Source organism: Sinohyriopsis cumingii, chromosome 16 (assembly GCF_028554795.1).
Source record: "Sinohyriopsis cumingii isolate HCF-2022 chromosome 16, ASM2855479v2, whole genome shotgun sequence".
Classification (NCBI taxonomy): domain Eukaryota; kingdom Metazoa; phylum Mollusca; class Bivalvia; order Unionida; family Unionidae; genus Sinohyriopsis; species Sinohyriopsis cumingii.
This window is the reverse complement of record NC_142976.1, coordinates 9,187,326-9,212,800: the sequence shown is the minus strand read 5'-3', so window position 1 is coordinate 9,212,800 and position 25,475 is coordinate 9,187,326. Positions and strand designations below refer to the sequence as shown.

The following is a 25,475-nucleotide window of genomic DNA, read 5'->3' as shown; positions in this document are numbered from 1 at the left end:
GAGCAACTGTGAAGACTATGAACCTAGCCAACCTGATTTTTGACCCAACAAAAAGGGCAATATTCCTTCCAGGAGAGCTTTATAGAGTCGCAGCCCAACAAGAAACATATACAAGTTCCAGAAGAAATATAAGAAAAAGCATCATGGCGATGATGTTCCTTAGAAAATAATATAGTTCTGGAATTTCAGTGTTTCATTTTATTGGGCAGAACTCATTTTGGTCTATAAATGGATCTTTGTCCCAATAATAAGGGTTTAATAATCAAACCAATTTCCCAATTTTAGCAACGTACTGAATATTAGCCAAATTTTTTAGGACAATGATGATCTCTGATCCCCTTCACACTTCTAGAGAAAAATCCTTTCTGACAAGTGTCCCAAATCTGAAACAGAAAGATTGAAAATCTGTATCAGATGATCAACTTGTTTATCAGGGCTGTATATGTACTGTGCAGAAGAAGCACTCTTCCCTTTGATAGATGTGCAGTACTTGAATGGGGTTGATAACATTTTTAATTTAAAAATTCACATAGGACACTATCATAGATATTCAAAGCTAGATGACTAATGTTATCAATAGATTTTTGTTTGACAAGATAATTTCCAATCATTGTTATCATGGTTGATGAGAGTACTGACCTAATGGTAGAAACACTGCACGATATCAGGTCAGGAGTTGCAGTTACAAAGTTCCTTGTTATGTACATTAAGAAGATGGAGGTGCCCTCAACAGATTTGCTGAAAATCTTTATTCTCTTCATCTGGGTTCTGCACATATTGTATCTTTAGCAACAGCAGGGGCTCCAATTATGACAGGTAGGCTATCAGGTGTACAAGTTAAGTTGAAAACAAAATGTATTCCAATTACTCTGTGTATTACCAGACAGTATCTTGCTGTCATTTGATATAGTGAAAAATTGTGATATGCTTTTAAAAAAAAACGGGCTTAATTCATTGTATCATTGTTTTAAGATCACTCCATAAATATACCCCCTTGTAGTATGTTTCAACAAGAGTGTGTTGTATAACTTGAATAAAAGTAAAAGTTGCATTTGTTTGTATTCATTATCAGTACAACATTGATTTTATGATGGTGTTACTTTGTTTTATGAATTCAAACTGCAGTTAAGTCAAATGCTTAACCCTTTCATCACTGGGTAACTTTGGGAGCATAGAGTCTTCAACACTACGTAACTTTGGATTTGTAAAGCAAAATGACTTGTAGATTTTGAAATAACATAACTGCGCCATTTTTAAAGATATCTGCTGGATTAAGTGTCAAAATCAAGGTTAAAAATCGATGTATGACTAATTGACTAAAATTGCATATCTGTTTCAACTGTTAAAATACAGGTGCAGACAGGTAACACAACAGGTAAAATACAAGTAATTGTCTACTTACCTCTTAGAAGACTTAGAAAGTTCCCAAAACTTGTTCAGTTGACCCTAGATGTACTCATAAATAATTCCAGTAGCAACATCCCTGGCAAATTTCATGGTGTCCATAATAATTATAATTCCATAAAATGCCTTGAAACAAATGTTTTTGGTTTTCCAACTTCGATCAAACAAAACCACGTGGAGCGTAGACTTCCTCCGGTTCAAAACCTTCAAAGTCCTCTTCATCGTCATCACTGTCACCCACAAGCACATTCTATTGCCTCTCCAGTCGCCTTCTCTCATCATCTGACTTTACTAGGTCGAAATCCTCTGATAATTCTAAATCTGACACTTCACTCTCATCTGATCTTTTTTCTAACTCTGCCATTTTGGATACAAATTTCACCATTCGGAAGAGTTGTTAAAAGTACCTACTTTGTTTGATATTTTTAGTTGTATACAAGCTAAACTCGAGATAATCCAAATATAATATCTACATTACAAGTAGGAAGTTATTAGAGGTAAACCGGTCCATAGTGTTGAAAGGGTTAATGGTCAGATAGAGCTTTGTTACTATTAATGAATGTGAAGGATTTGTTACATTCACAACTAATCCACCATGCTAATTATTTTTAGCATGCCCCCTTTTTTCATTGCATTTTCAGTAGTGTTGTTTTTTTCCAAAGAGGTGAATGTAGACTTCAGTTTTCACTTAATATTTTTATAATTTATTTTTCTTTATCCTTTAAGGTAATATTTAATCTACAATTCTACTTCTAAATTTTGAGTGAAAGTTATGAAATGATCCCGTAAATATTCAGTGGCAAAGAACTCTTGATGCTTTTCATCAATTAATGAATTTGCATTTGTTTCAGCACCTCGGCAACATGGGTTGCAGAGTCTGGGTAAAGTGGCCAGTGTGCGGCGTATGCCACCTCCAGCTAATTTGCCAAGTTTGAAGAGTGAGAATAGCGGAAACGACCCTACTATAAATCTAGTACCTACAGGAGGAGCAGGTATGTAAAATTTTCAGATAGTGAATGTTGGTGTTAACTGTGACATTTTCAGACATTTGTGTGAATTTTCTGATATTTTTACTGAAATGGTTAGATACACCAGAGCTAGAAAATTCTCCTCATCCACATGTGGTGGCTGGAAAAGAGCAAGCTGGGGGTGTGGGGGTGCTCTATAGGTCATAAACCAGAAGAGCTTATGGAATGGTCTGTTGTTTGTTTTCTCTGCTCCTCTTGAACTACTTGGAGGATTGCAATGAAACTTCATTTGATCATACATCTTGTGGCCTAGTTGGTATCGGATGAAATTGGTGTTTGGTTGCCACAGTACCCATTTAGAAGTTGAAGATCTCATTGCTAGTCCTTTTGAATGGATGGCAGAGGTCTCAAAAACGCTTAATCGCGCGTATTTGGATGCCAATTATTTTTCTGGGTCGCAGAAAATCACTTAGGCGGGAGTCCTCTGCGCATGTAATAGGTGTGCAGCAAAATTCAAAGACTTGCCAGTCCTGCTTCACGCACCTGCTTTGTGGGAAAATGTGTTGATCAGTTAGCTGTGCTGATATTTACAACGACAGACTTCAGTGGCTGAAAGTTGTACATGTTGCCTTTATTATAAGAGTACATCAAAAGAACATGATGCAAAATCTGGACGGCAAGTTCAAAGACTGACTGGCGGCTGGGTGAGAAAATGTACAGATATTTACAGTGATTAAATTCATCAGGCAGAAAGACCTTTGAGATTTACATGTGGTAATTTATAAGAGTGCATTAAATAAACAGCTTTAGCTTTCAGTATCGTGTTCCTTTCTGAACATGGCAGAATAAGCAGTGCACATGACCTTAGGATCGAGATATGTTGAAACATAGACAAAATGCAATTCGCAAATTTGGATAAGTGTTTTGGGTTTAAATGGTCAACTGCCAATGATTTAAACGAGATTCAGAAGACTGCTAAAGTTCTTGGAACGAATGGGACAGCAGCTAAGTGTAAGAAAGTGTGTGATGCCTAGCTTAGTGTTTGGAACAAGTCCTTACTTGGATTGACAAAATTCAGTCTCACTGATGGACAAACAAGAGTTATGTCGGTCTTATAAAGAATGTAGAAATTGAACTCGAGGGCAAGCAATAATTCTTGTAATTTTCATGGTTTTTAGGGAGGAGACTGCAACTTTTGCTGGTGGTACTCCTATTTTGACCAAAATGGGAGTCCTGGACCCCTAGTTTTAAAATCCTAGCGAGACCACTGGATGGTCTATTCATCATGGTGATTTCACTAAAAGACACGATGTCTAGATGGTCCTACAAAACATGATGCCTATTTGGCATCCTGTATGGCCAATTCAGCAGCCATTTTGAATTTTTTTCTATTGCTACCTCTCTCGAATGGATGGTATATCAGCATGGGGTTTTCCCTCAATGCCTTATTGAGATGTCTAGTTCTAAATGAAAATGGTGCTATCAGGTATTTAAAATGGCCTTTATTGCTGCTAGTTCTGAATTGTTGGTCATATCAACATTGTTTTTTTTTTATACAAAAAGTGTCTTTACAGACTGCTGAATTGAACGTAATTTGATAGCATCCTGGCATGGAATACTTGTTGCAAGTGATGCAGAAGTGCCATCAGATTTTGTCAGAAGCAACCTGGTATAAAACCATTAGTTTTGCACACAAAAAATGTTTGTCTATTGTTCTGTATGGCCAATGAAAACCTTTTTAAAGACTCGTTACAAACTATTCAAGAGAGGTTCACCAAGTTAGAAAGCATCCAAGCATGCTCTTTCATGTTTGCAAATAATGCTCATTCATGAACTTTACCATCTTGCATTACTACATGTTTTCATTGCTTGTAAAAGTTTGCTTGAATTGTTTTGAATTTATTTTTCTTAACATTATTTTAGAACATTTAGTTAGCACTACATTTTGCAAATATTGTGCTGAGGTACCATTCACTATATAAAAATATATATTGATCTGCCATTTATTATAGATGCCTTTACTAAAAGAATTTCAGAATTGTTAAATTAAGAAAGTAATATAGTAAAAAGTAATTTTTAGCTACTCTGGCATTTGGGCTGTTGGTTAGATGTCAGGAAGGCATTCTCAAGCCTACTTGTCCCTCTTTTTATTGTTTTTTTACCATTCTTTAAAGAATCTATTCTAGAAAAGAAAATTTCAGCTGGGTGGGGGAATTTTCAAATGTAGCAGAGCTTGGACCATGACTTCCCATGCTCAATTTCATGTTGCTCTTTGGTCTTTTCTAGGATGGGGCACGAAAGAGAAGGAGAAGGATTCCAGCGGAAGTCCGCAGCCCTCGTCGCAGCAGCAGCAGGCTACAACAGCACAGTCGGGGCAATCAAACAAGGTACACTAACTATTCCTCAGCGTCTTCAGGCCATATGGGAGAAGTTCGAGTACTTTTGTTCTCTATGTGTCAGTGCCGCAAGTTGTGATTTTTTTTCCTACTTTATTACTTAGTTATGTTAGTACAGTAGTCCCCCTCTTATAAGGCCACCCCTAATGCAGCAGGGAAGTGGCCTTATAATGAGGGTGGCCTTTCTAGAGGGGGATGACAAATGCAAATAGTAAATACATATGAAGAAATTCACAAGTACATTTAATTCTAAAACATTTAATATTACATTAAAAAAATCACATGCATGTTGTGAAATAAATGTAAAACAAACTGTCGTCATTTTCAAAAGAATGCTATGAATAACCGTTGATATAGTTTTAAAACTGTCTTTATAATTATGTTACAGATCGCATCATCTGTCACTTTGTTGGTAACAGTCTAAAAAACCAACCGGCCTCGTCACAATTAAAAATATCCTTGCTGTCATATCCCCTGCATATATCGATTAGTCTTTTGTTCCAGTCTTCGACAACTTCATTATTAACATCAGCTGATTCTCCACTAAGGACAGACCACTTAAGTATTGTATTGCACTTGAAATCTGTGTTACCATCCGTTACTTGTGGTAAAGTCGTCATATCCCAAGACAAAATTGTTGCTTTTTCTTGTCATTCAAATCAGGATACAAACGTCTCCTGGCTGAAACAATCTTCCTTTCTCCGTCCATTTCACCTTCCCACTTCTGCAGAATTGTTTCATTATCTTTCATGATATTGTTTATCTGAGTCTTCCCGACATTAGTTTTCTGCAAGGATCCTTGACACACCCACCATCCATCAGTTGAATTACTTTCACTTTCTCTTCTAAACTGAGCATTTTTCTTTTCCTCGATGACATATTGATCTTTTTGCAGTAAGTTATTCATGTTGCCAACTACAATACTGATAAAACAATTTTGTATGCATCTAAACAAATGGCCGTGTGTTTTTAAAGGAAGTGATCTTTTTCACGTGATTCGTTAGACACAGTCTGGTACCCTATTGTTGTTATATATTTCTTTACACTAAGTTAATTTACATCTCTGATCGGGTTTTTAAAAAAATGGTCTATTTGGTCCCATTCCACAATGACCCTTGTAATGTATTCGTTCCATATATTAGTCCACGACTCTTGTACAGAGTATTCTGATAGGCCCAAAGTTTAAATTCATCCAATGAATCTGCTTGTAATGGAAACTGATGGTAATAAGAAGAACCGTGTTTGCAGCATAAAAAATGGCAGCCTGAGTTGTTGAGAGAGACCATGACACGAGAAGTTTAGATAAAAGTTTTAAAAAACTTATGGGAATGGCTGTAGTGAAAAGTTGATGGAAATTTATTGGTCAGATTATAAGAAAACTGACCGCTAGAGATCTGCGTTTTGTGACCTCTGCTCTACGTCAATCGCGGTTGGAAGATTTTGGAAAGGCACCTATAAAAGAAGTTGGATACCGAAAAATTGAAGCTCAGAAGGCATCTGGAAAATGCAGTTAATTACTGTAAGAAGAAAGATTTCTTGCATGAGAGAACAGATGTAGCTCTGTCAGAATATGCACACTGCATGTCGCCAATACAAGCACCAGCTTGAAAAGAATAAAGGCTCTTAAATGATTGCACATAGAGCCAAAAAAAGGCAGACTAAACAAATCTTTGCCAAAGCCGCAATAAGAGCTCGACTGGAATATCAACATGTTGTGTCCATTGGAGAAAAAGACAAGTGAATGTATAGGATTATTTGTATATAGCTGATGTGCATGGTTGTTTATATTACAGAGTTTTTATGAAAAGAGAAGTATAATATATTTGCTGCAAAAATTGAGAAATTAGTTTGACTTAATTACGATGTGAACACTGACATGCATGTGAAATAACTTAAGCACCAATAATATTGGATAACAAATTCATGTGACAATAAATATTGTGAAATTATTCAAATCAAGTTGAAATTTTTCGGCAAGTTTGTTTGTTTTTTTTCTCCAGATGATTATTTTGTTGTATATTATGATCATATGTTGCACCAGGAGCAGTTTTTTATGATTGTAAAATGCATTTTTTGCCGGATTGGGTGCGCTGCCCCTCGAGACCTTGTTGGGGGAGGACTCGTAAACCCCCCATTCAAATTTAAAGCTTTTGGGGGAATACCAAAATCGTGTCTGAACTTCATCTTTTAGGATTACATTCAAAAGATGTGAAAGTTTGAAGAGTGGAGTGGACAAATGAAATTGATTTTTCTAGTGGCAGTTGTCATACTATTATTCTTTCAAAATTGAATTGGCAAACAGCAAATGTGGCACCATGCATGCCATGTGGGTACATTTGTTTTTAGAAATTGCGTTTTGGTAATATGATCACTTACATTTTATAGCTTTGGATACAAAAATCCATGACCGCTCTGGTGGCCTAGTGGTTAGAGCGTCTGCTTCGGATGTGGGAGGTCGTGGGTTTGATCCACTGCAGAGTCATACCAAAGACTTACAAAAATGGTACTAACAGCTGCCTCACTTGGCGTTCACCATTAAGAGGTTAGTGTTAGGATTGGTTGGCCTGGCGTCAGGATAATGTGTCTGGGTGGGACATCATGCTACATGTCTGTGGCATGATGCCCCAGTGCTAGACATCACTATAAACTGCCACACTGCAGACATCGTAGTGATATGACAGAACAATTGTTAAAGTTAAAAATCCAAATCAAAACGCACATATCACAAAAATCCATAGATATGATTGCAGATTTATGCTTTTAGTTTTTGTTATGCATTGGTTATATATCATTTGTTTTGCCACTTTTTATTTTCATTTAAAAAAAAAGAAGGAAATAACCTTGACCATACATTGCTTTTGAAATTCCAGAACATAGAATTGTTCTTTCTGTTTCTGATCTGAAGTTCTTTGATGATAAATCTTGTCTCACATAACATTTAGATTTTGCTTTCTATGAATTTTATATATTCGCTAATTTAATGTGTCCATTAAATGACGAAAACAGTCTGTTGGAGAGGTACTTCTAGACAGTGATGTGGGCCCTGGGTGGCCAAGTATTCTAAAGCACTCAACATTACATATACGTGTGGGTTCGATTCTTTGGCTTGGCCAATGTGGGTACATGATAAAGCAGACCTGCTAACCCTTACAATTTTGCTGCAATTTTTATATAATTATCCTTAAGATGGACTTACAGCATAAAAGCAAAAACTATGGGAAAATGATAATTGCCAAAAGCGCTGGATAACTGGTTCATCTTCATCCATGCTTGATTTGGATCTGGCTTTCATATTAGAATTAGTGAAATTAGTTAGGGAACCAGACTAACTTTATAGCTGCACCTCAGATGCTTTAAACTGTACCTGTTTGTTCATGGCGAAGCTTCTGCTTCTGTATGATCTTACTGTTGATTATAGATTATTTTTTTAAAAATTGCATCCAGTAAGTGATGCATGCTCAAGTCAAAAGGGAAATAAGCCTCTTGAAAAGTGTTTTTAATCAGCACAGAAGAATAAAAAGAAATTTTCAGGTTCTTGTGAATAAAATGCCAATTTGAGTGTCTCGTTGCTGGAGATAAGATGACCATCGTCATGTGAAATGTAAAAAGCCTTTCCAAGAATTACATCAAGTTGAGAAATAGCAATAAACCATTGACTTGCATATGGTTTGGAACAAAAGTTTGCAGCTGTAAAGTCTACGTGTACTTTACAAACTTTTCATTTGATCATATTATCGCCGAATGTTTAGAATACCAAACTTATAATTTCGTTTTCCAGCTTAACAATAGCAGTTTATGATATTCTGTTACACCTTATTTAAAACTGGTCAAACTTGTGGAAAGAAATCAACTGCCTTACTGAGACAGACTTGTCAGGGTTGGCAGGTCTGCCCATGGATCAGTGGTTCTTCCATAGAGTTTTCTTCAGTTCACCAGTTACACTGGCTGCCATGTATCCTGTGCTGAAAAAATGGCATTAAACCCCATAACAAGAAGGCAGTGATGTCTGCCATTAGTATCCCTCAACATGTTCACTTATGGCTTCACATTGACTTTACAAAGAATAATAATGCAAGCACAACAGTTACAATTTTCAACAAATATTTTTAGAAAATGCTTTCTTCGATTCTATCAAACACAAATTATTGTTTACATATTGATCCAAAACACAAGTTGATATGTTTTCATCATCAAATGTTTACTTGCAGAAGTCTGACAGTGGTAACAAATAACAAATTATCAATGGAATTTGGTTTATTGGCACATGTGATATTGGCATGAGATAAATTTTGCCTGGGTTTCACCACATAGTTTCTTGGCCGGACAGAGGGAGAACTTCAAAAAACAAATGCTCTCACTTGGTTTATGTCAATAAAATTAAGTTTGACTCGTGCATCAAAACAAGTAGTAAACAAAAGGATACCAATTACAGTATGTACTTGATTGGAGACTTTGACTTTATGTTTATTATGAAACTGAACTTTAGCCTGCATGCATGGCAGATGTCTGTATGACTAGGAGCAGTGGTAATTTTCCAGACACTAGACTGGTACACAATCTTCAGAGAGGGAATGTACTCCAGTGACATACTCTTGTACCTTGTCTAAAGTTGTTTGGATGTATTCCAGTTTTCATGGCTATGATTACTGTAATTCACTGTTGGAAAAGAAGAGAAAAAAATGGTTTTTGTTGGTATTTTCTGTTTCTTGTAGTTGAAGTGATCATCCATGCAAGGTTTCTGGGTTCTGTCTGACTTAAAGCCTTTAGATCAGGGGTCGGCAACCTTTTTTACATGCATAGCGTGCCACTTTTTTTTTGATTAATTACAAAATGAATGAGCGCGTGCCACCAGTAAAAGAGTAACACTGTTAAAATTTAGATTTTTGGCTGCCCTTTGCATGCCACAAAAAACCTCTTGACGTGCCACCTGTGACATGCGTGCCTTAGGTTGCCGACCCCTGCTTTAGATGTTGCTGGTTGAGTTTCCAGAATTTTAAGATTCGTTTTTGTACTAATTGTACAAATTCTATTATTTGTTCTCTGCATTGGGTTTTTTCATTAGACATGGCCATTACGATTGAAGCATTTATCAACTATATTTTTATTCGTCCTTCTGAACAATGTCTTATCAGTTTTAGTTGGTTTCAACCATTAAAAAGTGACATGGTGAATGGCAGGTTTCATTTGTCATGACATACTGGATAAACTAGTTGCACAAAAAGGTGTTTCAGTATAGACTTGATCATTTGAAAAGGGAGTAAGAAACAAATTTAAATGGGAATTGCTCCAGGAAATTGAATGTAGTGGGATATACATGTTGGACTTCATTAAGAAAAAGCAACATCCCTAGGATGTGCATTTTGAACCGTATGCAATGGCAAGCTTATGCATGGGTCAATTGTGGGGGCGAGTACACCATTTGAAGTCAGAAAATTGTCAAGAAATGAGAGCAAAATGAACTTAATACAAGAAATATTCATAAAAGAGCTGGAAAGCAAAAAAGGCAAAATTGCAGATCATGTTTACAAGAAAAGAGGCTTGTAAGGCACAAAAGATAGAGCCTATTTTAAAATGCTCCAGAACTATTTCAGAGTAAGGCTATTATATATATCATTGCAAATTCCTATTTTTGCTTTCATTGCTGATAAATGTCTTAATCAACTGTCTTATATTTGAAATTGTAGATTTATAAAGAACTTGTAGTATGCTAACAAACATCATGTCCTGCAATAAATAAAATATGTCTCCCTCTAAGCTGGTTTCGCAGCATTGACAAAATACAATCCAGGAAATTGCTAAATCCTTTCCAGATATCAAGAGCCCAGTAGCTTCAGGAGACCTAGAGGCCCCCAACCCTCATCTTCTTTTGGTTATTGTCATTCAAGCATTTTGATTTCAGGCTATTAATCTCTAATTGGTGCAAAGTATTTTTCCTGTTCCATTGATAGATTGTCTTGGTTCCAGTTGCACTGCTATCAATCAGACATTACTGATCCCATCCGATACATGCATTGGTGGATCATGATAAATGTAAGCATTGGTGTATTGTTACATCTTTGAAGAACAGTTAACCTTACCCATTAAAATCTCTTTGCAGCAACAGACAGGTTCAACAACAGGGGCATCTACACCACAGCAACAACAGCAGCAGCAGCAGGGGCAAACAACTCCCTCATCTGGGGGCACGAACACAGCAGCAGCAGGGGGCAAGTCATGGAGCAGTGTTATGATGGGCGAGCCAGCAGCCAAGGGAGTGGTGGGGCACCAATCCCCCCTCTTTCAACAGGAGTTTCCAACTCTAGCTGCATCTGGGGACGAGAAAGAGAAGGAAGCAAACAAGAAGGAGGAAAACAAGGAGCCGCAATATGGACCAGGGCCAAGCTTGCGGCCGCAAAGTAAGATAAAACTAGCAAAATTTATCTTTAGTACTTTGACCTTGGCAGGCAGTTGTGATATTTCTCCCGATTTCTCTTTCAAGTTGAGATGGTTTTACTATAGTTTTTGCAGGCTTGTTATATTTAGGGTTCTGGGCTCTCAGTCTTGGAAAATGTTGGGGTCTTGAAAAACTGGAAATCAGAATATAAAATTAATTCTTATAAAGCAGTTTTGTAAATGATGGGGCAGGTTGGAGTTTTTTGTATGTTCAAACACTAAGCATCCAGGCACGGCTTTATTTAGGAGTTTGCTGGGGCTGAAAAGGTACCCCTTTACATTTGCCAGAATCAACCAGAACTTTTAACTTAAGCTGATCTGACCGTTGGGCCAGCTGAGCTTATGGTATGTCCCTGTATATTGCGTGATACCCATCTGTCCTCTTTCAACGTATGCTTATTCAGCTTCACAAAAACCACTGGACCAATTTTGATTAAACATGGCAGAGTGCATCGAGGCATTCGGGCCTTTGATATATTTACAGATAATTCTGATTCATTGTCAAATATGGATAATGTTGCTAAAAATAGAAAAGCCTTCAAACAACTTCCTAAAAACCACTAGACAGAAAATTAACCAATGTTTTTAGTATCCTAACATGTAAGGTTTAGGGTTTGTTCAAATGATGTTGATCTGCCATTACATTTGTTAATAATAAAAGCCTTTAAATTACTACTTTCAAGTGGCTGAAAATTTGAGAGATTCTTTTTCTAAAATTATCACTTGTTTAATGCAATACCCCCACCCCCTATGACAACATTAGTTTTGCAATGAAATTTCAACATTTCAAGTTCACTTGCAATTTGAGGATATTCATTGTTAACCAGGAGCAAGTTTGTATCCTCACTTTTTCATTACATCAGGTATGTGCAACTTTCTCTAGGGCATAGCCTTCATAAGCGATTTTCAAAGCCACACCCTATGGTCTAAATAAGTGGATAAAAACAGATAGTGAGCCATCAGTTACATATGTCTGCATTGAATCTTGATTTACAAGGTAATGACATCAAAAGTGTTTTAAAAATGGGTAATTGATGGCAAGATCCATCGATAAAAGTACACGGAAGGACCTTGTTTGCTTTGACAGTTTTGACACTGAAACCCATAAATTGTTGTATAGTTTTGTAGTACAAGATCCCTCACTAAATTGTTCAAGAAAAGAAGGGAAGAAAAAAACTACTTTTCAAATTCAATTTTTTTTTTATTACTGTGCAAAATCTATACATAAACCATGTATGAAAAATAACTTGATTTTTTAACTTTATGAGCATCAAGTCACATGCCAACTCTAAAGCTTTCAGTAACTGGTGAGTACCATATTTGAGGTGCTAAATACTGCAACTATATCTTATTTCGATCTTGATAACATTTTTTGAAAAACTAGTTAATATTGGTGTTTCTTTGTGGTATTGGTTTAGCCCATTGGCTTCCTCATGTTCATTGTACAAAAAATGATGCCATCCAAGTTTTCTATCACTATACTATTATGACAAGACCTATTTCACTAGCTGTTGCATAACTACTTGGCAAAAGATCATCTAAAGTTTTCGCCCAAGAATGTGTCAGTCACTTAGAGTGACTTGTGTTGTGGGTTATGGTGAATTGGATTGTTTCTTCTTTTTTTTCCCCCCAGCAAGTATGTGATATCTGATGGGTTTTGAATGTATATATAAAAAAGCCTTAAACTGTCTCGAGCCCTTCATATGATTTCAGATGCAGGTCATTGTATATAACTTGACCCATGTTTGTAAAAATTTTGTGCAGTCTGTGTTTCTGTTTTCAGATGTAGGGAATTGGCGAGAAGGAGGTGGTCGTGGCGTCATGCAACAGCAGCAGCAAAAGACAGAGAGCGAATCACCTCCCTTGTCACAATCTCAGCCGAACCAAAGCGAAACACAGCAGAATGGCCCCCAGATGACCGGTGGGGATGGCCCTGCCCTGGGCCCCCACCCCCAGCAGTCCCCCATGCCTCTAAGGCCGGGGGCCAGTCAGGGGCCCATGACCATGGGGCCTCCACCTATGGGAATGCCTCCACAGTTCAGAGGAATGATGCCACATTATGTAAGTTGGACAAAATTGATCTTTTTTTGCAGGTAGTTTTAGTCTGAGTTGTTTGGTGCTGTTAGTAAAACGTGAATTAGGGAACGAATATCATGGCAAATTCCCAAGTTCATTGTTTTGCACTTGGAAAATCTGACTTGAGCTAACAGTGTCTGTTTATTGCAGCATTTATTTACTAAAGTTCTTAAATTACCCACATTGCACCACATTTCTTTCCTTATTTTGTGTTTTTGTTTTAGCTTGCCTGGCCATAAGGCAGAGAGTATCCAAGTATAGGTGACTTCAAGTTGCATACAAGTGATGCTGATGGACTGTTAAATATGTCATAACTGTCAAAAATAAAAAAATAAAAATGACTTTCAGAAACCACTCAACAGAAATTTGACTAAACTGTACAGAAAGCATCTTAGTATTGTGGGTTCGAACCCCAGCAGAGTCATACCAAAGACTTGTACAGTGGTAGTAACAGTTGCCTTGCTTGGCGTGCAGCATGACTGGTTAGCTTGGTGTCAGGATAATGTAACTGGGTGGGACATCATGCTGCATGTCTGCATCAAGATGCACCAGTGCTAGACGTCGCTATAAACTGTCACACTGCAGACATCATAGCAATATGATTGAAATTTTGTTAAAGCTACATTAAAAATTTAAAACACACACACACTCTTAGTATGAAGACTTCAAATTTATATGGTGATGATCTTGTCAAATATGGCTGTAATTACTAAGCATAGTAAAACCTTAAAATGACTGCTTGAAAACCACTAATAGAGTTTGTTCATTCGTGAGAGAAAGTACTATACATGATTATTTTTTTCTGTTTAAAAACATATATATTTAATTTCAGTAACTAAGAACAAGTGAAAATTCAGGCCCAGGTAAACAAACCCACGCATGTGATGTTGGGCTATTCTTCAAGTCACACAGCAGTATGATCACACATTACATTTATATAATTATTTAATGAATGTAAATAAGCATTACTTGCCTTGTTGAATCTGTTCTGTTCTAATCCACAAAAAAATGAAAGCATGTTAAAAAACAAAAATTGAAACTTTAATCCAAAGAATCAGTGATGTTTAATTCTATGTGTATGTCAGCTTAGAAAGATCATTAACACTAACGTTTTTAGACAATGTAGCAGCCAAGTACTCCAAAAAAGTACTGACTGGGACACTGGGTGGCAGAGTCACTTGAGCTTGCTAACATTGGTACGTGAGAAAGTTTTTGCTAATAACTTCCTTTGGATTGGTATTTTTTCGATGTGATTTTTGTTTTCATTTTCTATATATGTATGATCATGCTTTAAGCATTTTGTATGTTGCTCTCATGTTTTACTTACATTTAACAGAATTTGAAAACTTTGTACATATTATATTTTGTTATATTTAACATGTACATATATTTGGAAGGGTTTATCTTGATGTGGTTTTTGTATGCTTCATTTTTATAATAAAAAAATTTGAACATCTAGCGTTAGTTGGTACCACATAGCCTCTATTGTGCTGAGATGCCATAATGTGCTGCTACAGATCTTGATTGATTTAATGCCCTTTAAGAGTTAAAGCTGTTAAAGGTCTTTCAATCAGTTATGAGCTGACTAAATTCTTTGCGTTACTTATATTTACAATACCAGTTACAGGTTTTGCTTTCATGTTTTTTCAGCTGTACAGAGGGTTCCCACCATACCCACCTCCAAGTTATCAAGGGATTCCAAGACCACCATATCCCTATGATGCAAGGTAATATTTACAGTGGTGTTCCTCATGTTCAACATTAGGAAAAATAACAATGTCTTTTCTTCATGTCCAAGCGTTCAGTTAATGGCACAAACCATAATTTGTTTTTGTGATAAAAAACATCAGTTCCCCAACAATTTGTTGTTTTATTATGAAGGAGAAATGGTTGACAGTATAACCTGCATCTTGCTTTGTTACTTGCTGAGTCTAATCTATCTTTAGAATTGCTTGATTTGTCCATTGTTTAAATTCAGTGCGGAAGAGTACTGCTGATGCAGGCTTCATTCTGTTTCCAAGATAATAACCACAAGATTTATGGTTCCTTGAATATATACATCTTAATATCATTTTAATAAGACCATAATCTTGGTTCTAAATAACATTTTAATAAGCTACTTTCTATTCTGAATATACAGAAATTTTGTGCATGTAAACTGTTGTGATTTAGATTAGTCATTACCATAGATTGAAAATTTCCATCAGTTTAAAATTATATTAGAGTTGTTCGCAAACAGGTTGCTTGCAATGGCCATTTTCCATTTTGGGCCATCTGAAATATATTAATATACATAATATACTTGATGGTGTATTAGCGCACAGTCAGTAGCAGGTATTTCAGTCTTTTGCCAGTCTTGCAAGCATAATATGGAACGTATTCATCAAGTATTGGGAGTTTAATTTTATGTGGGTCACAAAAGTTTGATGATACTTATCCATTGTTGAAAAATGCTGGTTTTATTTGACAAAACTGCACAGTAGTGTTGAGATTGGGTTTCAGAATATATTTGAATTCTTTCGTCTTTCTATCTTTGTCTTGTTTGCCATCATTTGTGACAGCATGAAATGTTGGAAAGACCATAATAGGATAAATTAAGCTAAACAACACAAAAGTCTAGTGATAAATTGTCTCATTTGTTATTCTGTGTAAAAATTTCAAGCAAACATTGGACCCTCATTTATCAAAATGTGTTTGTCATTGTCGATTTAGGTAGCCAACACCTTGAATCCTGATCTGTCAACAGATCATTTGGAGGCAGTAAGCATCCTGGGTCAACAGATTGTGATTGTAGATCTAGGTAGCAAACTGCTTGGGCCTGATCTGTTAGCACTGTATGATTGAAGATGTCGGTAACAAACTGCTTGGGCTTTGTTCTGTCACCACATTGTGATTGTAGAACTATGTGGTAATTGCCCCGAGTTGATGTGTGATTCCATATCTAGGTATCAGACAGTTTGGGCTGTCAACGTCATTGCACATGTAGATAGCAAACAGTTGAGTGCTGTTTACATATGATACCAGATCTAGGTAGTAAACATCTCGCGTCATTACATTGTGATTGCAGATGTGGCAAATAAAACAGCCTGGGCCCTAACATGTTACATTGTGATTTGAGATATAGGCTTGTATCACAGCGTGGGATGCCTGTTATATACAGGTAAATAATGTAGACTGTAGGGCTTGGCTTTCCTGAAGTTCCAGTGTGCTCTTGTTCAAGAGGTACAGTTTTATTGCCGACTTGTACTATGTGTAGTGAATTTAATGCTACATCATTATAGCCAACCATTCAGGATTTTGCAGAATTTTATTGTGAATTATTTTTTTTAGTGTAAATTATATATCATTACAGTGACAAAATTCCAGAAAATCTAAACTTTTGGGGCTTCACATTTGAACAGGATTTTTCTATGTGCACATGGGTAGGGAGAAAAGGACTTGAGCACTAATATCTTGCCCTGGTACATTAAACTCTTTCTCAGTGTAAAAAAAAATAACAAAACAATTGTATACATAAACAGAACTGAATAGATGAAAATGCTGACAGAGAATGTGATGAAACAAAAGGTAACTATTATGACCAAAAATGTTGATGTGATTCAAGGTTCTGAAACTGAAGCAATGGATACCGCATTTACTCTCATTGGATTATAGTTGTTACTGACTGTGTATAGGTATGTATGGGCTTGTAGAAAGATGTGGTATGATCATACAGAAGTTTATTACATTCAGTGAACTTGCTAATAAATTCCGGACAGGCTTCCAAGATTCTGAAAAGTAGATATGATTTCTGACGAGTATGTTCATGGATTGGCATCTCTGTACCAGGAGTTACGATGGGTTGGTGTTTAACCTTTCTGATGTTCCAATGTACTTTTGCTCAACAGAGATGAAATTTGACAGTTGTTTTCTACCTTGTGTAGTGAATCTAGTGATTGATATTCCTCCAGTACCAGGATCTGTGATGGTCCATTTATTCAGCGTTCTGGATGTGCAGCCAGACGTGTGTTCTGATCCGCCCAGAACAGGGCAAGGGACTTGACTCCAATTGCTTCGGCATGATATAACTTTTAATTTATTGCCATTAAACACCAATCAATCCTGTACCTTGTAGATACAGGCACCCACCCCCACCCCTGCCTCAACAGAGACAGCCACAGCAGCAGCAGGGTTCTGATGGTGACGAGAACTTCAAGAGACCAGCCATTATCACAGACAAAGATCTCAGGGAATTTGATGAAATCCTTCGCCTAGATGATAAAGGAGGATGGGCTAACCCACAGGAAGAAATAGACTACACGTATGACAAACTTTTTTGTTGGGTTGAGATTACGACTTTAAGCACAAGTACTGTTGATGTATGGGATATGTGGATAGTTATTTACCCCACATCTCACAGCATGAGCATATAAATTTTGTCCTGTCTCTCCATCAGTGTTAACTTTTTATTGTAATTAATTTTATTGCTGAGGAAAATGTTGTAAACATTAAAACCACATTTACACAAGTATAATGCACAGTCCACTTAAAACAGCAAAACCTCTAATCATATATTACTTTATATCAACTGGGATGGCGTTAATCTCTGGTATGCTTGCTTATTTCATCAGTATGCATTGTTAAGCCCACCAAACACTTCAAACGCATCCATAATGGCCTGTTTATAAATTATATAGTTCTATATTTACATCTGTTGAACTTCTCCCCCAATCCGACTGGTTTGCTCAAGACTAAATTCCCTAATTTGGCAGTTTGTAAAGAGAAGTGAAAACAGTTTTTCTACAAAGTTTACAGTTTTATTTAAGAATGCGTACACGAGTGCCATGGATAAAGAACAATTTTGTTTATTGTGTGATTAGCAGATTTGGTGGTGGTGCAAATGAGTATGTCAGGATTTTGAAACTGTTTAAGAATTTTAAACAAAATTTTTAACAGGGAAGTCTTCATAAATTTGTGTTCATTTTTATTTAGGTTGCATATGTGTTAGCCTATTGACCTTTCTTGAGAAACTATACTGTTGAGATGGAACTGTGAGGTATATCATGAAGTAATCATAAAACACTGATCTTTTTGGTCTTGTGAATGGCAAGTCTCATCTGTGTATGGCAAGACATATAGGTATTAAGAATAATGAGACATTGTATTAATGTTCATGAAAGTCATGTGGATTCTGTGAGTCATTGTATTCAACTGCTACTTTGGTATAATACTGTATGACTAAAGTCTTGATATGCTAGGAGTTAACTGACTTGCATGCAAAGTTACACAGAATAGTAATGGCATTGACATGTTAGACACTTGTACATTTCATGAAAGACTGGTGTGATGTGATACATTGGATTTCATGGAGGAGTATGAGAATCAAGAGAGGCCACTAACATTGAGAGAGTAATAGAGATCATAGAGAGCTTATCTTACTGAAGTTTTGATGTTAGAGATTCTCATTTGTTTTATACTTTTCCCTCTGCAGTGAGAAACTGGTGTTCAGCGATGAGGAAGATGAGGATGGCGGTAGACGTGAAAAGAAAGATAAAAGGTAGAGTGTCAACTTCAGGGGCAGAGGTGTGTGATAAGGATAACTTCAGTGATATTGGTATGGTTAGGATGGTTATGTTTGTGTTGCTGGTGAGAATGTCTTTTTTTTTCACCATACAAGAAGTAAAAGGTATAAAATAAGAGGTACAAAATAGTGATGGCTTGTGAAAATATCCAACCATCTACCATCTGGTCTGCTTTCAAGACATAAGCTGAATATTTAAATAAATAATGTCCATAGAATGGAAAGTTTTCATTAGTTGTACAAACGTCTAAACTTGTGAACTTAGTTTGTGCTCGGGATTTTGTCAACCAGTCCAAGAGGACTCGCCTTCATAACAGAACGTTTGATTGGCTCAGAATTAAAACTCTACCTCAGACTAAATTCTAAAGAGTAATGGTCTTCTGATCTGATATTGTACCCAGATTAGACCCAAAGTTACAGGGCTTTTATTACGACGGTTCATAAAACCTTGAGAAATCGAATCATTTAACTTAAGGTTACATTGAAAACTTCTTGAATTGAACAAATGAGAAATAATGTTTGAATTTATTGAACATGTCGAATTTTGCCAAAAGGTCATGGAGTTTATCTGAAGAAAAAATGTATCAAATTCATAGTTTTTATGTGCATTTTCAAAATTAAGAAGCAAAATGTGATAAAATTAGTTCATCAAAACAATACTGGTTGACAAATGGAGCAGCAGTACTTTCCTGTAGTGGTTCAGTTGTTTTCATAATACTTCTGTTGATATTTTTGCAATGTTTAACAAAGTTACATACGGAGAGTTAAAAATTTTGTATGTGAAAAACATAACTCTTTGTAAGCATTTTGAAGACAAAATAATTCTGGTCCAATAAATAAGGCGAAGAATCACTAGACCTGATCAAATTCTTGTAGAAGAATGGGATGATGAATATGGTTGCTTGGATGGCTAGATCAGATGGTTTTATTTTGTATGATACTGTTAGGAATGATGCAGTTCTATTATCCTTTACAGTAATAGTGTTGTAAGAAATGGGACAAAATGGTTGTCATAGCATATTGAGCTATATGGGCCATTTTTTGGCATTTTTGTATTGTTGAGCATTAGGGATGTGTATATTGTTGAAGGCTAAATGATGTCCATGATAATTTGTATGCTTCTGGTAGTGATGACTTGATGCATCACCCACTTGGCAGATAATCTTTCTTTCCACTTGTACCAAAGCCAGATAATTGAATTTTTTGTGTTCAGAAATGTTGGAATGTGATTTTTTTTATATATTTTTTTGCAATGCATTGTTTGAGCTTCAGAAGGACATACTGTTTGAATGTGATTTATGTTTGGATTATATTGCTTGAGCTCTGTAATCACATAATGTTTGAAGATTTTGTAATTATACCCAACTACAAAAGTCCATCTTGTGTACCAATCTGTTTTAGAAAATATTCACGTACAGGCAAACAGACTTAAGTAATATATAGTTTTTTAAAATAAAAAAAAATAGTTTTCAAATGCACTGTAGAAAACCATTATTTGGTTATCAGAGGACACAGAAAATTGTCAAGTACAATGCCAGAAGTGAAAGAACAGTCCCTTAGCAGAGGGCTTGAATATGGTAAAGATGTTAACCATCTTAGTCACCACCATCTGTTGCATTGAGAGAGGATTGTTTACCGTCATATGGTGATGGGCTGCTTCAGAGTTAAACCATTGCTTGAGCAAGATTTGGAGGGTGGGGGTGGGGGGGTGGAAATGTACATTTACCTGCACTTGAAGGTTTTGTTTGGGATTTTGGTGGGGTGAAGTTGGTAAAATATTGCAGAATATTGGAGTAAATAGTGTTCGAGTTCATTGTAACTGTACTCCATGGACAAATAAGTGGCGTAGACCGAAAATTACATGATGTTTTAGATAATTACTGTAGCTTTTCAGACAAGATGACTTTGTTGCCCACTTGCCTGACGATCTTTCTCTCCAGTGAAATGTGTACTTGTTTGTGTCTTTGTCATCACTACAGCTGTCTGAGTTGATGTAAAACATTTTTAATATTTTACAAGCAGTGCACAAAGTTCTCTTGGGGCAGAGAAGTTATGATAGTGTTTCTGCACAGGGCACATACAGCATATTTCTTGATAATATATAACAACAGGATTAAACTGGATTATCAGAAAAGCTAGTCTGGGACCAGAATAAAATAATTTTGACAGGACATCTTCTGTCTTAGTTGATTTAAATTGCTTTTCACTTTTAAGGGTGGGGGATACATTTATTTTTTAAACCGAGAAATCTATTCACAAGTAAATCTTCAATGCTGAATTCTGTTGACTCCACTGGCTGTCTTTGTGTTTACATGCTGAGCTTTTGAAAGGGTTTTTATGATTGACTGATCAGGGATTATTGTCTGCCCTTGAGATACCAGCAATTAATAAACTGAAGGAATATATCTTCACAAATAATGTAAATGAAAAAGAATGACCAACGTATAGGAGGCTCAAAGACCACATGATGTTTTAGATTATTGACAGTAGCTTTCAGCTAAGATGACTTCTATCTATCACCCACTAGGCTGATGGTCTTTGTCTCCAGAGAAATTTGTACTTATTACACATGTCATCACTAGGACTGGCTAATTGAAGTAAAATTTGTAATTGTTTTGCAAGCAATGCATACATTTCATAGGGCAGAGAAGGAAAGTTATGATGGTGTGTTTGCACTGAGCACATACTTTGTACTTCTTGATAATATAGCATCTCTAAATGACTGGTGTAACAGGAAAGCTTGCCAAGGGCTAGAAGGAAATAAATTTGACAGGACATCTGCCATCATTTGTTATTTAAATTTCCCTGGGGTTTTTTCTTTCCTTTGGAGGGTGATGGTGGCATTTTTTAATGATATATTTGTTGCTCTTTACGTTGCTGATTCAAGGAAAATGACGATGACGATGCCAAATTAATAATAATTTTGCAAGCAGTGCACATAGGTCTTCTGTGGCATAGAAGGAAAGTTATGTTGGGTCTGCGCAGGGCACATTGTACTTATTAATAATATGAGATATTTCAAGGACTGGTGTAACAGGAGTACTTGTGAGGGTCCAGAATTATGGGTCTTTTTAAATTGTGGAGTTTTATTTACTTTGGATGGGTAGTGAAAAAATTTTCAAATTCAAGAAAGCTATCCAGAAGTATTAACTTGAGTCTCCAGTCACGCTAATGCTGAACTCCATTGTAGCTAGTGGTTGTCCTTGTGTTTACTTACTGAGCTTCTAAAAGGATTTATGATTAACTAATCTGGCATTACTGTCTGCCCTTAAGATTCCAGACATTAATAAATTGAAGAAAAATATCTTCTCAAAAAAATGTAAAATGAAGAAGAATGACCCAAGTATAGGAGACTTTTAGACCACATGATGTTTTAGATTATTTGCAGTAGCTTTAAGCTAAGATGACTTCCATCTATCACCCACTAGGCTGATGGTCTTTGTCTCCAGAGAAATGTGTACTTGTTTGTGTACTTGTCATTACTAGGCTGGCTAATTGGATGTAAAAATTATTGTTTTGCAAGTAGTGCATAAAGATCTCTTGGGCCAGAAATGGAAAGTTGTGATGGCGGGTCTGCACTGGACACAGATTTTACTTGATAGTATAGAATATCTAAATGATTGATGTAACAAGAAAGCATGACAAGGATAAAAAGGAAATAATTTGGACAGGATATCTTCTATCTTTGGTGATTTAAACTGCCCATGTGGACTCCCAATCACACTAATGCTGAACTCTGTTGACCCCACTGGCTGTCCTTAAGTTTATGCCTTGAGCTTTTGAAACAAGTTATGGTTGACTAATCTGGGATTAATGTCTGTCCTTGTGATGTCAGACATTTATAAAGTGAAGGAATGTCTTCACATTCATGTAAATGAAAAAGAATGACCCAAGTATAAGAGACTCGTAGACCACATGATGTTTTAGATTATTGACAGTAGCTTTCAGCTAAGATGACTTCTATCTATCACCCACTAGGCTGATGGTCTTTGTCTCAAGAGAAATATGTACTTATTACACGTCATCACTAGGACTGGCTAATTGGAAGTAAAATTTGTAATTGTTTTGCAAGCAATACATAAATTTCATAGGGCAGAGAAGGAAAGTTATGATGGTGTGCTTGCACAGAGTACATACTTTGTACTTCTTGATAATATAGCATCTCTAAATGACTGATGTAACAGGAAAGCTTACCAAGGGCTAGAAGGAAATAAATTTGACAGGACATCTGCCATCATTTGTTAATTAAATTTCCCTGTTTTTTCTTCTTCTTCTTCTTCTTTTTTTTTTCCCCCCTTTGGATGGTGATGGTGAAATTTTTTAATGATGTATTTGTTGCTCTTAACTTTGCTGATTCAAGGAAAATGATGATGACGATGCCAAATTTATAATAAGTTTGCAAGCAGTGCACATAGGTCTTCTGTGGCATAGAAGGAAAGTTATGCTGGGTCTGCACAGGGCACATTTTACTTCTTAATAATATAAGATATTTAAAGGACTGGTGTAACAGGAGTGCTTATGAGGGTCCAGAATTTGGGGTCTTTTTAAATTGTCGAGTTTTATTCACTTTGGATCGGTAGTGACAGATTTTTCAAATTCAAGAAAGCTATCCAAAAGTATAACTTGAGTCTCCAGTCACACTAATGCTGAACTCCATTGTAGCTAGCGGTTGTCCTTGTGTTTACTTACTGAGCTTTTAAAAGGATTTATGATGAACTAATCTGGGATTACCATCTGCCCTTGAGATTCCAGACATTAATAAACTGAAGGAAAATATCTTCTCAAATAACGTAAAAAGAAAAAGAATGATCCAAGTATAGGAGACTTTTAGACCACATGATGTTTTAGATTATTTACAGTAGCTTTAAGCTAAGATGACTTCCATCTATCACCCACTAGGCTGATGGTCTTTGTCTCCAGAGAAATGTGTACTTGTTTGTGTACTTGTCATTACTAGGCTGGCTAATTGGATGTAAAAATTTGTTATTCTTTTGCAAGTAGTGCATAAAGGTCTCTTAGACCAGAAATGGGAAGTTGTGATGGCGGGTCTGCACTGGACAAATAGATTTTACTTGATAGTATAGAATATCTAAATGATTGATGTAACAAGAAAGCATGACAAGGATAAAAAGAAAATAATTTGGACAGGATATCTTCTATCTTTGGTGATTTAAACTGCCCATGTGGACTCCCAATCACACTAATGCTGAACTCTGTTGACCCCACTGGCTGTCCTTAAGTTTACACATTGAGCTTTAGAAATGAGTTATGGTTGACTAATCTGGGATTAATGTCTGCCCTTGTGATATCAAACATTTATAAAGTGAAGGAATGTCTTCACATTCATGTAAAAGAAAAAGAAGGACCCAAGTATATGAGGCTCAAAGACCACATGATGTTTTAGATTATTGACAGTAGCTTTCAGCTAAGATGACTTCCATCTATCACCCACTAGGCTGATGGTCTTTGTCTCCAGAGAAATTTGTACTAGTTCGTGTATTTGTTATTACTAGAGCTTTCAGATTGTAAAGAAAAATGATGATTTGTTGGTGGGTCTGCAGAGGTCACATAGAGTTAATTCTTGACAATACACAATATGTATATGGCTGGTATAACAAGAAAGCTTGCCAGGGTCTAAAAGAAAATAAATTGAACAGAATATATTTTATCTTTTGGTGATTTAAATTAGATATGATTTCGACTTTAGACTGAGGAGGGCATTGTTTTAAAAACCAAAAAATCTACCTACATGTACAACTTGTGGACTCCTAATTACGCTAATGCTGAACTATAGTCGTCACTGGCTGTCCTTGTGTGTTTACTTCATAGCTGCCAAGTGTCCCGTTTTTTTCTGTATTTGTCCCGTATTTTGGACCTGAATACAGGTGTACGTTTTTTTGGCAAAAAATGCATTTATTATTTTTAAAAAAATATTTTAAAAATTCCTTGCAATTTTCAGTTTAGAACGGGCACTCGGTTCCATTCTGATATAAATGTATTGCACGCATATAGGAATACAGTTCTACAATATGATTGGTTCATTTGAAATCGAGTCTACAATGCCTGTCTTTATCCGCCATATTGGATTTCGCAAACAATTACCGCTGTCACTGTATCTCATTTTTGTAATATTCAACTTCTAATCATGTTGAATAGGAAAGCAGAATATTCAGAATTTTCTCTAGGAAATACAGGAAAACTGAACTAAAAGGACAATTGTGCCGTCTTGTTTAGATTTGTGAAACCATCTAGTAAAGGAGAAAACTCTATGTTTTGCAAATTGTGTAACATGATTTCGCTATTAGGCGCCTATGAAATAAAGAGCACAAAAAAAGCTAATAAACATCAGCTTGCTGCTTCATCATACACAACTCAGCCTGAACTCACGACATATGTAAATACCAGAGAGAACCTTGATGTAATTTGATCGAAATTCGGTTTATTAAATTTCTTTTGGAAATTAACCTTCCTCTTTCAGTTACTAGTGTTGCTGGCGATTTATTTCACACGTTTTCCAGACAGTAAAATCGCAAAGGATTACTCATATGCTAGAACGAAAACAGTTCAATAAGAAAATCACACAGAATTGAGATCATCAATGAAAGTTGATACATTCAGATTGATAATGATTGGAAAAAA

At 36.1% G+C, this 25,475-nt stretch overlaps 1 protein-coding gene and 5 non-coding genes across 15 annotated transcripts in view; all 6 read left to right on the top strand.

The window, feature by feature from the left end:
- The window catches only part of LOC149779911 (uncharacterized), a 128,649-nt gene that overhangs the window by 18,450 nt on the left and 84,724 nt on the right, over nt 1-25,475 (top strand). For 8 of the 10 annotated variants that reach the window (XM_089936605.1, XM_089936606.1, XM_089936610.1 and 5 more), the window contains exons 3-9: nt 2,256-2,396; nt 4,659-4,759; nt 10,866-11,163; nt 12,984-13,261; nt 14,927-15,003; nt 17,391-17,576; nt 18,747-18,812. In XM_089936605.1, coding sequence (XP_089792731.1) covers nt 2,256-2,396; nt 4,659-4,759; nt 10,866-11,163; nt 12,984-13,261; nt 14,927-15,003; nt 17,391-17,576; nt 18,747-18,812 — 1,147 coding nt within the window. The remainder of the gene's footprint in view (nt 1-2,255; nt 2,397-4,658; nt 4,760-10,865; nt 11,164-12,983; nt 13,262-14,926; nt 15,004-17,390; nt 17,577-18,746; nt 18,813-25,475) is intronic. The other 2 variants (XM_089936609.1, XM_089936608.1) reach the window with 1 other exon arrangement.
- LOC149779916 (small nucleolar RNA SNORD83) lies at nt 21,296-21,373 on the top strand. Its single transcript, XR_016415250.1, has one exon. It is a non-coding gene; the product is annotated as a small nucleolar RNA SNORD83 (small nucleolar RNA).
- On the top strand, nt 22,197-22,274 carry LOC149779915 (small nucleolar RNA SNORD83). The gene has a single exon (XR_016415252.1). It is a non-coding gene; the product is annotated as a small nucleolar RNA SNORD83 (small nucleolar RNA).
- LOC149779914 (small nucleolar RNA SNORD83) lies at nt 22,747-22,824 on the top strand. The gene has a single exon (XR_016415249.1). It is a non-coding gene; the product is annotated as a small nucleolar RNA SNORD83 (small nucleolar RNA).
- LOC149779913 (small nucleolar RNA SNORD83) lies at nt 23,668-23,745 on the top strand. The gene has a single exon (XR_016415248.1). It is a non-coding gene; the product is annotated as a small nucleolar RNA SNORD83 (small nucleolar RNA).
- On the top strand, nt 24,224-24,301 carry LOC149779912 (small nucleolar RNA SNORD83). Its single transcript, XR_016415251.1, has one exon. It is a non-coding gene; the product is annotated as a small nucleolar RNA SNORD83 (small nucleolar RNA).